Source organism: Anomalospiza imberbis, chromosome 4 (assembly GCF_031753505.1).
Source record: "Anomalospiza imberbis isolate Cuckoo-Finch-1a 21T00152 chromosome 4, ASM3175350v1, whole genome shotgun sequence".
Taxonomy (NCBI): domain Eukaryota; kingdom Metazoa; phylum Chordata; class Aves; order Passeriformes; family Viduidae; genus Anomalospiza; species Anomalospiza imberbis.
This window is the reverse complement of record NC_089684.1, coordinates 13,710,988-13,726,706: the sequence shown is the minus strand read 5'-3', so window position 1 is coordinate 13,726,706 and position 15,719 is coordinate 13,710,988. Positions and strand designations below refer to the sequence as shown.

At 35.0% G+C, this 15,719-nt stretch overlaps 1 protein-coding gene across 5 annotated transcripts in view; it reads right to left on the bottom strand.

Annotated features, from left to right (window-relative positions):
- Positions 1 to 15,719, bottom strand: part of FSTL5 (follistatin like 5) — a 383,037-nt gene that overhangs the window by 78,035 nt on the left and 289,283 nt on the right. For all 5 annotated transcript variants that reach the window (XM_068187171.1, XM_068187170.1, XM_068187173.1 and 2 more), the window contains one exon: positions 9,208 to 9,374. In XM_068187171.1, coding sequence (XP_068043272.1) covers positions 9,208 to 9,374 — 167 coding nt within the window. The remainder of the gene's footprint in view (positions 1 to 9,207; positions 9,375 to 15,719) is intronic.

Sequence of the window (15,719 nt, the reverse complement as noted above, 5' to 3'; positions counted from 1 at the left end):
ATAATAAAGAATGCAGATTCAGTGATCTTCTGTAAACTCACCTGAATTCATCTTACTCAAGGGCAATTTTTTATACCAAACCAAATTAGATATTATTTAGAAGCACTGTTTCATCTTCCCTACTTCTGGTTGTAGTTTTAAGCCAGGCATACATGAAAGGAGAATCAAATGGATGTCATTAATAGATCTGTTTTCTAAATCATACTAAATTAGGAAAACCTTTAGATAACTTTATCTGTCCTTTTGAATAGATCAATGAAAACACTCTGCTATGGATACAAAGGCTCTTGTATATACCCAAACAGAAAAAGTTCTGAATGAGTCCTTTTGAAAAGGCAGCTCTAGATTATAAAGATAGTAATGTAAGAACAGTACAAAAATGAAAAAGAAAAGAAGGAAGAATACACAGGAAGGTGATAAAATGAACAGCTGAAAGATAAATCAGTCTGAGCTAAAGTTGATCTAACTAAATTTAGATATGAATGGATACATGGTGTCAGGTATATGAGTAGATAGATCACTGGCCAGTTTGATTCAGAGAAATCTTAAATATCATCATTTGAAAATCATGGCAGATATATCCTCTTCTGTTGTTTTCCAGTCAGAGTTCACAAAATGATCACACTTGGTCTAGATAAACAATTTGCTTCATGTTCACTTTTGCAAGTAGTGGTACCCATTATATTTCAGGTGGGTAGAAATTTTCTTCCTGAGTCAGTACAAAGTAAATGCCCTTGTACACTTCTGCAGTATTTTCAAAAAAATATGATTACTTTTGAAAATATAGAAATGCCAGGTAAGCCAGATTCCCAACAGGTAATTATGTCCTTCCTATCCTAATTTTTCCTCCTGGGCTGCTTGTGATGGTGGGCCTGACAGGATTTGTCTTTTTTTTTTTCTTGTATTTAAGCAATTGTGCCTCTCTGTTCAATGAAACTGACTCCTGGATATCAAAGCATTTTTATTGCTGGTGATATGGCCCTCCTATTTAATGTACTATAGCAATGATTGGAAAGTCAGGACTGTGAGCCACAGGAGGCCATTATTAACAAAGTATCTTTCTCATGCTCTTAAGAAGGAATGACCTTTACTGCTAGCTGTAGTGTAGTCAGGTTGCTCTTTCAAGACTTCTTTTCTAAAATAATAACCTGAAAAGCTCAGGATTCTTTCTGTGTGCTATAAAACCCTTTCACATAATTCTTCTGAAAGCTGTGAAAAGCATTAAGTCTACTAGGATAGCAAAACTACTGCAAAATGACCTGGAAAAGGTGGAGAAATAAATATGTAACTAGTAATAAAATTATTCAGAAATGATGCTGTTTTTCACCCAGTTGATGGATGTATACAGCAGATGTGAGAAGAGTATATCTATAACCATACAAAAAAAATTGAACTGCAATTTTTTGATGAACTAATCAAAAATTAATAGCACAAAATGAATTTGCTAGTAACACCAATATTGAATGCAGACATAACCTGCATCTTTATATAGATATATAGAAAAGAACAGAGAAAACAATGAATTTCAACTGAAAGGAAAGTTTAAGGAAGAAAGATATTATGGAAGTGAGGAAAAGATGCTTAATAAGTTTTAGAAGTCATCTTGTAACACAAAATATAAACCAGCTTTCCACTAATTTTGAAATACAGGGAAGATGGGCAAGAGTGAAAAAAAAAAAGTATGATAAAAGTTCTGAAACAAAAAGTAGCAGAAGTTACTGCTAAATTCAAGCCCGAAATGTACTTGTTAGACACCTGGATGTGCAGCTATCCTGCACCACCTGGATTAGCTTCGGGATGTTCCTAACTGAGCACGCTGGTCAAAGGTGCGGGATAGTACTCCCATCCATTTACCCAAATTCCATCTTTCATTATTCATTATCAGGAAAGACACAGCAGAAAACACGTTCTCCTGAAAAAAGATGGGAATTGATCAGTAATAGATGTGATTATTATACAGTGGGGGAAAAATATAGCTTTGGGACTTCTAATATTTTTTACACCTTCTATAGTTCTCACACAACACCAATGGGACTTGGGAAATATTACATAGCAGGTACCTGCCCCCAAGTAATTGAGCCAAGTATCTGCTCCTAGAGCTGAATTCACAAGACCAAGAGTGTCAAAAACGGCTTTACAAAATCAGTTGGCATTAGATATGTTATCATAAAAGGAGCAAGGAATATGTAGAATGTTAGCTCTTACTGAAACTGAGTGTTGCATTACCATTCCCCATGCAACATCATCATTTCAAGAAGCCCAGGCCAAAAAGAAGGAAATCACCGATCAAATATCAGAGCATTTCCAATCACTCTAAAATCAAGGCCATCTTCCTGACTGATGTCCATATTCTAATTCTTGTGACATGTGGGGTGGGGACAATGGCTATAATTAAAATTAGGTTGATGACTGCAACTGGAATTACATTTTTAATTGTTGGGATACCTATTGAACATTGTATAGTTGCTTGTGTCATTCTCCTGCCTTTTTTATCTTTCCTCTGACTTTTCTACAAACACATCACCACCATGGACAAGCTGTGAAATGAAAAAAGGTCCCAGGAAGACACTGTTTGAGCCACAGGGAGATGTAAGAGACTTAAAGACCACAATTGCCTCAAACATTGTCAAGGCCACAGCAGCATGAAGTTGAGATAACCAAAGAAGACAGGAATTTGCAACAGGAAGGCGCTTATTCCAGGCCTAGAGGAGCTGAAGTTTGGTTAACACATCCTGGTTAATGCATCCAGACAAAAATTCCCACTATGGTAAACTGCAGGAAATGAAACAGCTGCTTTATACATGCCACCCTCAGTAATGGGAACATCTGTAAACATCCATGGATACCCACAAATTGGACTGCATAAAAGTGGCATCTCCAGAATGACTCTGGGACTCCCAATACTGAGAAGACCAGGGTGAAGAAGGACCAAAGGGATGCCTTTGGATGCACAGTGTGGTGATCACTTTCTTATTGATCTCTCCCTCCTTCATTTCTTTCCTGTTCTTCCCTATTTCTTTCTATCTCCGTACCTCCCATTTACTGTTAAATAAAATCCATACTACTGATTTTGGCATATGGTCTCATTTTCATCTTAATTCAGGCAGAGGCATCTCTCAACAATCAGATCATAACAAGTGGAGTAGAAAAGAACAAAACAAAACTGGTATTCAACTCATGAAATACAAAAGAAAACGTAATAATGCATCCTACTTACAAGAAAAACTGTGTAACAGACAAAGGGTAATTCAATATAGATAAAAATAGAAACATGCTGACTTTGATGAGTCACTGTTAATCAAATCCAACCACCTCATCAGAAAAACTAGTAGAAAATATCTGAGAGATGTAACATGTTTAAGCGGTGTCATAAGCATAATGTACAAGGAAAACCTGCAACTAGCCTTTTAAAATGAACCTCATATACAATCAAGTTATACATATACAACTTCATATATATAGTCATGGTTTTAACACACAAAATACCACATAGAAGATCACAAACCAAAATTGCTGCACTGCAATTTACTAATTAAAGCTCAAGATAAATTGACCAGAATCCAGATTTTGTATTGAACAAGACTGACAGCTTTTTGCCTATTGCATTGTATTTGCTCATTGTTGGACTGTGAGTTATATACAAAAAGGACTAGGTTAGGAGCATCACTTCTGAAGGGAAGTAGGTTCTGGGGCTCCCTTCACGTCATAGGCTCTCTACACTTTCCCTCACACAAGCAATACGGTGGCCCATGGCAACACTTCAGGGAGGAGGAAAACCGCCTCAGGAATAAAACAAGAGCATGCAGAGTTTGCTGCAGCAAATCAGAAAGTCAGTGCATTGGCTGCAAGCAGAAATTCCCTCTTTTAGGGTATTTGAGAATAAAGAAATGTATGTGAACTTTGAATATCTTTTTATCAAGGTTTAGGAATGTTATTCCCTAATGTAATGTTCCTACTGAGACTTGCCAAACCATGTTCCTACTGAGACTTGCCAACCCCTCGCCATGTGGCAGGCTGGAGAGGAGAACTGAAGGAACAAGAAGGAAAGATCACGAGTTGAGGTGAGAATAATCTACTGGAAATAGCAATGAAGTAAGACAACAAACAGTAACAGCAACAATACTAATGACAGATTATGCAAGAAGAAAAGAAGGGAACTATTACTACGTGATTGTTCACCTGCCTCCACAGAAACCCCCAAAACATCTGACTGCTCCCTTTGCCATGCTACTCCATGTGGAAGGGAGCCCTTCCCACATTCTCAAAAAATGATATGAGGTGGTAGAACACTGTCTGGGTCCTAGACATGCTCCCTCCTGGCTACTGCAAAAATTTAACATGTCCTGCCAGAACAAGGACACTATTGTTTTTGACTATTAATTTTCGCTTTCTTTAAATTTAAGTCCTCTAATTTATAGCCTAACTTTAAAAAAAAAAAAAAAAAGACTTTCAAGAGTTGTTTAATGTGATTTGGGGAAAAGACTGAAGAATATTTCCCTGAAATTTATGGTTCACCTCGTATTCTGTCAGAACTACAAACACACATGTGCACACACACACACACATTTTTCTTAGACAGGGCATTCACATTTCTAACATTGCATTAAAGTCATAACTGTGCTGTATTAAGAACAATTCAACAGTGCATAAAGAGAAGCTTGTATGTAGGCCCATACTATCCCATGGGAGAAAACAACGTGGAAAGGAATAATTCATGAGGTTCTCCTGAGATTTTTCTTAAGAATAATAAAAGGGGAAACACAGAATGAGAAGCTGGAAGAAAAAGAAGAGGTCAGATGTCTACAGACCTTTCCAGGAAAGGTGTTTAGTGTTTTGGACAATCTGGAAACCTTTCTGTCATCAGTTTCTGATAACAACTCTACAGAATGGAAGCTATTGCATTCTTTAGAGAATGTCAGTTTTTATTGATATTCTCCATTACAGTCCATGGGGTTTAAACTCCATTGGGTTTTCTTGGTGGGTGAAGGGCAAAGATGTCAAGGAGAAAATGCCAACTGCCACTAAAAAAGGGCCAACTTTAATGCACAAATTAATTTTACAAGATAAACAAATCAGAAGTTTTGAGAAAAAGGTAACCTATATATAACTTCCAAAACCCCGAAATGGAAATATTACATGCTTTCTATGAAGGCAGCCTAAAGAGGGATATAATGATCTTTTACCAAAAGGAAAAAGTTGAACTACACTATTTTGAAAAGTTACTGTAAAACTTTGAATGTGGACAAACCATCCCAGTAGATCTTCAGTAAATGTAAGAAAAAGGGTCAAGATCTTATAAGAAAAGTATGATTGCTCACATGTACTAGAAAGAACCTGAAAGCAAAGCTGGAATAAAGTATCAGAAAAACAATAAAGTAAAACAAGTTACAAAGACTTAAAAAGTGAATGAATTAATACTAAAAAAGTAATATGTATTGCATTTGGGAAATACATCTGCTATTTTTCATAAATAGGAATTATTATCTCTAATGGATAGTAGGTTAGATTAAAAAAAAGAGGAAAGTGTAAAGGCAAATATTAAATTTAAGATGCAGGATAACAGCAAGGAAAAAAAAAGCCTTTCCATATGTGTACTGAAATAACATCAAAATGCCCTGTGATATCAGTTCTGTAGTGAGTCACAGCGCAATTATATTACAATTTAAGTAAAATATGCAGAGGCATATAATTTTTCATAATTTCACTCAGATGGGTGTTAATTATCCCTGCCTCCCATCAGTTTTAGTAAGAGAAGGAGTAGTAGCAAGATGCATTGCTTCTACAAAAAGTAGTTAGAACCATCATAGGAAGAGTTGAGGAGTACTAAGGACTTCTAAAATTATCGACTAGATATTACCAGTCATCTTATTAACACACACTTCATAGAAAATTTTTAAATATACTAATAAATACAAATTTCTATTATCATCCTTTGAAAGTCAAACAGTATTTCTTAATATTTCTTTAAAATGTCTTACAATATACAAGACACTAGTCATCATCAAGACTCATTTTTAGCTACTCCACAGTTGACAGTGTTAGAGAGATATCTTGTACACTTTCAGTAGAGGAGTAGAATATTTAAAAAAAAAACTCAAAAAAACCTATCAATTTCAGTTTAGACCTGGACTTCTTTCCTTCTTGTTGCATTTTTCCATTTGACAAAATACTAGGACATTATATTGTTCTGCGTTTGTCCCTCCTCAAAGCAAATAGCTGAATTCATACCGAGAACTGGATAGTGCAAAAGCTTAATTTCTGTGTATGAGCACTCCCTGTGATTTATAAAATCACATTGTCACTACGGCTTAGTCTGACTGATTTCCTATATATGTGTTGACTTCCAGTTATGTTGATGTTTGATCCATTTCACTGAAAAAACCCCAAAACCCTAGCTATCTATCTTCCCAGGTCAGTGTTTGCCTTGTCATTTTCAGAAAATGTACTGCTCTTTACACAACATTATTAGTCTTGAGATGCTCAGATGTGGTTCTCGTATAACTGAGTAAATTAAGAATTCCCAGAGTTAGGCAAACATCATTACAGTTTATAATGCAGCCATAGTAAAACTTAGATTACACTGCTTCTGGGGACATCTTATATTATACAAGGAGTATAGAATCTAGAAATAAAGAGAGACAAATCAAATCTGTGAATACAATGAAAAGTAAAATAAATTTTGAGGAAAAGAAGGTCTGGGGACGAATCTAACTCAATGTCTTTCTCTCTATTCTTTTGTTGTTTCTTCTTTTAATCCAGACACCATTAATTCATTCTTCCCCCCTATTTTACTTTATCTGGAAAGAGAGATTAATATCCCACATATATATATTTGAGCTCTATTAATTTTAGTGCCTCACTCCATGGATATTGAATCTGACCTTCTCTTTCTGTATTTGAATTGTAACTAAACTGTTAAGGGACTAAACTATAACTTAATTTTTGCTTATCTACAGTGAGGCTCCTCTGGATCCACTTCTCAGATTTGTCCAGGTCCCCCTGGGTGGCATTCCAGCTTTCAGATGTGTCAACTGCATCACTCAGTTCATGTCACCTGCAAACTTGCTGAGGGTGCCCTCGATCCCACTCTCTGTGTCATTGACAGAAATGTTGAAGAGCACTAGGCTAAAGACAGACTCCTAAAGGACACCTCTTGTCACTGGCCTCCACTTAGACACAATGACAGAGTTGTTGACCACAACCTCTGGCTCCATCGCTCCATTGCTCCATCCATCCGTCGCTCCATCCATCCATCCATCCATCCATCAAGATGTTGTATGGAACCATATAGAAGGCCTTGCAGAAGTCTAGATAGGTGACATCGGTTGGTCCTGCCTTGTCAACCGTTGCTATAACTGGATCACAGAAAGTCACCAGATTGGTCAGGCAACTAGTCAAGTCCTTCAAGATAAACCTGCTCCAATGTAGATGTTTTGGATATCTGCTTCACCAAGGAGTACCTTCTGTTCTTCCAGCTTTAGACTTACCTTTTCTGTTTCTTGCTCTTTTTTGGTCTCTAATCTCTCTCTCTCTCTCCTGCTATTTTTTTATTCACTTTTTTGAATGTTCTTTCAGAGGTGCCATGGGTGTCTCTGAGCCGCTGCCCTGTCGATGGTCCCTTGGGAAGGGCTGCATACAGCATGTGACATCCCCTGTCCTTTTCCCTGAGAGGCCACACCTGTGGCCCCTACTGCCAATTCCTGGGTACCTGCACCCAGCACAAGACCTTTCTCTGGGTTTTTTTTTGTTTGTTTGTTTGTTTGTTTTTTGTGTTTTGATTTTGTTTGGCTTTTTTCATAGTCAAAAATATATGTATGCAGCTTAGAAATCACTTGCTCTTTTCATGTCTGCATAAAAGCTAACTTAACCTTTCAGTCTGAAGCCGAGCTCTTAGCTTCATAATTTCCATTCATCATTTCTCTTTTATTTCTGTGAGTACAGATGCGTCTTCCTTTTTTTATCAACAGCTCATGCCAGCTATTACACTTAGAACTGATTAGTAAGAACTCCAAATAATGGTTTTGAACACCAGGAATATTTACAGAAAGGTAACAAATATTGCAGACAGGATCTTGTGGACACTGGCAAGACACTTTTTAATATAAGTCATGTGATTAATATCAAACTAACAAAAGCAATTCCTATTTAGCAGAGAACTTTTCAAAATATGTTGGGTTTATCCTAAGTCTCTCAAGGGACTTAAAACCAACATTCAAAGCAAGATGAGCTTTTGAGCTTTGAAATTGTCCATTATTTTACAAAGCACCACAATGAGGAAGCTCAGCTTACCACCAGAACTAACAAAAACAGACATAATAGAGAGAAGATGTGTGGGAACAATTTCCACCTTAAAAATAAAACATTAATTTAAAAAAATAAGTAAAAATAGGGAAACTAGATATTTGATTGTAGCAATATTTCACACACATAACAGTTCAGGTGATTTCAGACTCACTTGGGTTAGACAGACAGCACAACTACCAATGTAATAATTTGTCCACATTTAGAACTTTGCTAATGCAAAATGGCCAAAACAAAGAGAGCATACCCAGAAGCATACAAAATACAGATGAAAGCCTATTTTTAGGCTTACTGGAGGACATAATGCTAATACTTGTTTTCTATTTTCCTCTGTATTTTTAGGTCATGGCAATGTTAGGTGGCAAATGCTTGCCTTTCTGAAAAAAAAAAACTTACAAATTATACTAATATTTTGGTTTTCATTCTTTGAGAGGTACCATATACACTGCCGAATATTTGGGGGAATGGGCAAAACAACTAATTTTATTATTAAATACTTATTTGGGGAAAAATAGGTTTCTACTGAACTATTGTAAAAGAAAACTATTATTGTGATCTGTTCGTACATGAAAATTTTCATGTCACAGATTTCTCTTTTCTTTTAAATATATGAACATTGTACAATCCTGAATGTATAATGCTGACTGTATTTTGGGCTGCAATTTAGCCCTCATGTTCTTTTACTGCTATATTTATTTTTTAAATGATTGGTCTGTGAAACATATTTTCTCTATATTTAACAGGGGTTTAAATACATAGCAAAAAAACCAGGCATAATTTGTCGCAAAACATTTCCATTTCTTTCCTTTGAAACATCAGGAGTATGTAGCTTGTTATGCATCACTTTTCCATTATTTATGAGAGATTTTCATAAAAAGCTGTTAAATAGAACTTTCTGTTACTTACACTGATATCTTCCAAATCTAAGCTGTTCAGAATGACATTGTTCCTCTTCCAGATGATGGGAGGTCTCAGGGTTCCCTGGATGGCACAACTTAAGACAGCACTCTGTCCCACTGTTGCTGCAGTGGTGCTTATTTTTTGATCTTCAGGCAGATTCAGCTGAACTACATCTGCAAAAAATGTATTGTTTGTAAGATCAATGGGCAGGCAGTTTCATGAGCTTAATTAGCATGAACCTTTTGTATACTGGTAATTTAAGAACTTTAACTGGAACAATAGTAAAAAGAGCTTCCGAAAAACCCCAGTAAGTTCAGCATATTTCATATAAAGGTCAGCGTGACATTTCAATTAAATTGATTGACAAGTATCAGCCTGTAAGAAGCAGCATTTAACATGAAAGTGAATTCCAGAGGTAGGACTGTAATACACATGACTGCGTATCCAAAGTCAGACACTGGAAGTGATCTGACAGTTAAGACAGGCACAGTGGACTAGTCAGATCATTTATTCTATATTTTCAGACTAACTAGCTATTCCTCATTAGTCAATGTTTAAAAAAAAATCTTTAAAAAATTCAGTCATATGTAATTGGAGTCCAGACCTTGAAACTTTCTCTGTTCATCTATTTAGTAAGTTGCTCCAATTTTTAACAGACGGCTATTTCACTTCTATGTCCCAGAACTCATTTGGACACTTGCATAAAAAAAGGAGTGATAGACATCAAACTGATGAAACACATACTCTTCCCTCTCGTGTAATTGCCTTAAGTTACAGGCTGATCAGCTGAGAGTTAGCTTTTCACCTGTGGTGAACCTGACTAAACATAACCTACTAAAATTCTGTATTTGGAAGAATTTTCTCATATTAGACTAAAGAACTACATAGAAACTGAAGATCATCCAAATAAATTTTTTCCAGCCAAATTTTAGCAGCTGAGTGCTGCTAAAGCATGAAAAATCTCTGGTTTTTATCTTTCATTCTTCAAGTAAACTACAAAAGGCATCATAGGTCCATTCTTTTTTAATTAGGAAAATACTTTCATATAAGAGACAATAATTCTTTCATTATCTAAGATCTTCTATAGGTTCATTTCAGCCTCATACAAGCAATATTTTGTAATTAACACTGCCCCCCACCCTTTTTCCAACCCCCTGCCAAAAAGTGCAAGAATTAGAAAAGCATGAAAGTAAGCTTAGCAGTTCAATAATTAAATTCTGTAAAAATGTGATTAAAAATAAAAATTTTATACTTAATTCTAAAGAGAGACCCCCTGATTCTTTCTTCTTTCAAAAGGAATGTGCTCTATGACTCAAAACATCAGTGATAGTACCCACCAGACATGCCCAAATGTGACTGACCTTTCTTAACTAGATGCATTAACTGACACAATGCCTTGCACTACGGAAAATGAAATGTACCGATTAAATTAAATTTATTCTTCTGCTGTTTACTGTACTTTGCTTCTTTACTCACATCACTATGCAAAGATCTCAAAAGTGAGGTAACTATTCTGATATTTCATTTACAAATTTATATTATCTGTATATTTCAAAATCACTATTCAGTCTAGGAAAGGCATGAAATCAGCTGGTGTTATAGGGCTGTCTATGAAAACTGCTAACCTTCACACGACAAACCGACACAGGCAATTTAAATTCTACAAGATGTAAAAGTCCTCTTTCAATTAACTTCAATTAACTTTACTATGAATACCTACATAAACAAGCCCAGTCACTGTTACAGATGTTTATAATTTTTAGAAGATGACACTAGAAAAGAGAGCATCTGTCAAATATAAAGCTTAAGACTTCCTACATGAGCAAAGATGATATTCTGAAATCAAAACTGAGAGGCTGCAATTTGCCTGACACCAAGAGTTCAAATGTGGCTTTAAAAAAATCATAATCTTATAATAAATAATAATTAAGATAATGATAATAATAGCAACAAAAACAATAGTAATAACATAGGATGACAACAGTAATTTCGCCAGAGAAAACTCCCAAAGAATTTCTGAAAAAATTCTCAGTCTTCAATATTGATATGCCATTTGCAATTTTTATCTCATGACTATTGTAACAAAAGGGCCAAAAGCAGAATTAAAAAAAAAAAAAAAAAAAGAAACAGTTGTACTACCTGGAACTACTCAATGCACTGATGCTATATATTTTTTTAAAGTTATGAAAAAATCCTATTTTAATAAATGCCCTAGAATCACTGCTTTCCTGTAAAATAGTGAACATTTATTTAAAAACCTTCATATAACTATACAATTATGTATATTCATATTATTATTTAATATGAAAAAAGGCATATAAGTTACATTACAGCTTTTCTTATTTTCTTGACAGAAAACTATTGTACATATTTTGTCCTTATTGGTGGAAAAAAAAGTTACCACCCAACCCAAAAAGCCCCAAGCTTAGAGGACAGCACTTGCTGCAGAATCTTTGGCAGGTAACTCCCTGAAAATTTCTGTCTGCAGTCACAGGGAAAGAGGTAAACATCGCTGGGGGTGGAAGGGGTGTGGTGCGTGCAGAAAGCTGTCAGGTGCACAGGGCAGCACTTGTCTCAGAGTTCTGGCACTGTGACATTCCTTTGGAAAGATAAAACATTGGCCCAGGAAGTAAATGATGCATTTACCATCTCTTCTTTTCTCCTTGAAATAAATAAATATGGTTCTGAGAGCAAATACTTTTTGGACAGGTACTGAAGTTGTGTCACTAAGAGACATTCCTGACTAGGATGACTTCTAGCTTTCCCTCCATTTTGCCTTTGTAGATCAATAATAACTGTTTGAAGTTAGTCACACACGTTCTGTTTATTTAACATTAAATTAAAAAGCAAAATAAAGGTTTAGAAAAATTGGAAGCGAAATTAATTCTATTTACTGACACCATCATCACACAAAAAAGTAAATGTGGGTATTTCTGGTTGCAGAGCAGTAATATAATAAGTAGCCAGTAGAGACTACATTTTATAGCTTGCTATTTTTAGAAACATAGCTCCTCTACTATGGCGCACCATATTAATGAGTTTGTTTGTAACTCCTCCAGATGCAATATCAATCTGACACACATCCCTGGTTCTTAATTACTAAAGTTACTGGATACAGTCTTTCAGATAAAGGGGAGAAATGCAAACAAAAAACCCAAAGCAAAACGACCCAAACATTTAAATAAAAGCTAGAAGTATAGTTAGGAGACAAAACCAACAGACAACTGTGTAAAAATATTTGGTTGAAAATAAAATAAAGCTATAATAAAATAGGACAAAAGGAGTGAAAGCAGAATAAATATTAACTATTGGGAAGACATTTTAGAACTTTAACACTGACCAGGAAAAAGGAAAACTTACTGAAAAGGCTCATAAAATATCAAAGATTTTAAACAACAGAGAAAAGCCAAAACCAAGTAACTAACGAACCAACCCAAACAAGTAAACCAAATCAAAACTAATAATTTAAATGAGACATTCCTCTACTGGTTGAGAGATAGTTGAAGGGATTTGATACGTTCCTTGGCTGCTGCAGCCATTCTGCCAACTCTCCTATCCTCCATCCTGCTTTATGGCCCTGAGCCAAGTTCTTTTGGCTCCTCCCACCTTGTTTTTTTACTGAAATTACCACTGTATTTGATCCAGCTTGAATTTATCCTTCTTTAAAACACATGAAAGGAAACTTCACAAAATATTTAAGATTAATGAAGTGGAATTTATCAACTAATCCATATCTTTTCCTGAACGACTTCGGTCAACACATCTGTGCAATGCAATTGCTATTTTCACACAGATCTCATCTGGTTCCTCACAGTTGCCCGGTAAATGACAGGTCCACACAACATTTTTGACTCTGCTTTTTCCAGTAGATTACTTCTCAGCATCAAGCATAATTTCTTACTCTTAACCAAGTATACGAACTTGTACTTTGTAACATTAACTTTCATATCACTTTTACTAAGCCAGGCTTTAAGGTTATCCAATACCAATCTTTAAAAAAGTTTGCTTCCTGGGTGGTTTTTGGAGAGCTTCAATAATAACTCCTTCTCAAACTGGTATTCTCCCATTTCATTGAATCCATATAATCTCCCCTTCATCCAGATCCTTATTCATTTTACCACTACTAACTCCCATGATTTTAGCTGACCAAACAGATTCTAATATGCAAACATCCCAAGTGCTTTACTGAAAATTATGAAAGCACTTTTTTTCTCATCGCTTCTCTTTATCTAGAATCTATGCTATAAACCTACTTTTGTCTGTCCTTTGGTTAAAATTAGATACAATTATAAACAGTTTGTCTATAATAATTTTCTAAGAACTTTCTAATATAAATACACTTGTGATATCTTTCAAAAATATCTTCAGAACTTACTGAAATCAAATGCAAAATTACATCACTCCAAATGAATCAAGAAATACTGCAAATCTGATCAGTTATGTGTAAGTCAACAGATAAAATTATATTATTGCATTTTTAAAACAGAGTGGGGCAGTAGGGCTCTGTAAAGAAAAAAAAGAGATAGTGACAGCTGTACAGTGCTTTGACCAACAGTTCTCATTTCTTAATCCTAAGGACATTGGGTCAGTGTGCATTACATGAAAGAGTTTGATGGTCTAAATTTAGCACATTTAGGGAAAGAGTTGTTATGCTTGGATTTGAGTTTTCTGAAGAAGTTAAAGGAAAAATTGTAAAAGCAGGGCTATGTCTTTCAGTTCTTTCCCTATACATGAAAAAATCCAATCTCTAACTCCTTTGATGGTCCAAATGGCCCGTAGGGAACTGTACACTATCATAAAAGTTATTTGTGGTCTTAGAATACCAAGTCAGGCTACTAGGAGGAGAAACAGTGAAGTATATGAAATTTATTGAGGCTAAATAGTTCCTTACTATCTCAGGATGAGTAAAGAAAAGCCACAATATCACTCTGAATAAAAGGTTTTAAAAGCTAAAAAGTATGAGAAGATGTTACGTTTGTAGTCTCTGTATCACTTTCTAATAGATTATGTTGTTAAAGGGAGGAAAGGAGGAAGGTCTTAGCTGTAGACTGCCTTAGTTAATTTAATACCATTAACAAATGTGCAATTTGAACCTTCTCTTTTGCTTCCATAAGTTCTGTGTATTTATTCAAAGCAGCCACAAAATTCTTCCAAGTCTAAACTAATGAACATTATGTCAAATGATACCCATTATTTAAAATTAAGACCATATCAAGCCTGTATTTATTTTGTTTGCCTATTTCAAACTGAATTAAAATAAAAGAACTTTTTAAAGCAAGCAAAAGCCTTTTATCTATGAACTACAGTAAGCTCTGTACTTAATGTATAACATTACTTAGTTGCTTGAATTAGCTGAAATGCAGCTAAGTAATGTGCCTTTTACTCTTCTGGCATTGATCCCACTTTCCTTATAATGACGTAACAAAAGCTTTTTCATCAGTGTCATTCTGCTGCTCTTTTACAGCAATTTTAAAATCAGCACACATCACCATTAGTATGACTAATGTTGTCATTATCTGCTGTATATTCTGCTTTGAACTTGTTGTAAACATATTATTCACATACTTAGTAGGATATTTCAGTATGAAAAGGAACAGGACATGGTTCATGAGTGCCTGTTCTCTAAGACCTTATGCCAGCTAGTACGTCTCTCTGTTCCCAAAATCCATTTAAAAGCACACACACAAACATGCCAAAAAAAAAACCCTAAAAACAAAACAACAACAAAAAAAACCCCTAAAAACAAGCAAACAAAAAAGCATAAATAACTTTTTCAGGACTCCTTAATGTGTTAGCTGCAGAACTTGGATTGAAATTCAGGCAACAGTTGTTACAAAAGGCTGAAAGCTCTTAATGTTATAATTATCACTTATTTGTCTTTTGTCTTCACTGACAAGAGACTTGAAAAACATATTTTTTTTGTTGAAAATATAATATTGTAATAGCTCCTGTTTTTAGGAAGTCCTGTAGAAACCAATTCCATGAAGAAATTATCAGAAAACAGAAAAGGAAACACAATCATTTCTGCATTTATTTATAGTACTAGCCAATGAAATTAATAGACAGGGATTGGTATGGCATCCTAGGAAACATTTACTTTATGGGAGAAGTTGAAGCTTCTCTGAAAGATAAATGTGAACCACAAGGTTTCTGCTTCCTCTCAGAAGAGAGTATATTTTATTCAATATCTAGAAACACTGAGTGCTTCCTGTTTTAAAAGCATAAAGCAGACCATATCAGCTGACCTGTTGCTTCAGTGAATCAAATTCTTTTATTACTGAAACAGTTTTCATATTCTATTTTTCAGGACCAAAAATGACTAGAGAAACAAATATCTTTAAATTAAATTCTTAAAAAATAATTGAAATAAATAAAAATTACTAAATAAATTATAGATTATTATATTTCTGAGAAGTTTATAGATGTGTGAATTTAATGGTTACCATTGAAGCAAAGTCTGTTATTTAATGGTTCTTTGAAGAAGAAGAATGACTGTAGACTGTGACTGTAAGAAGTAG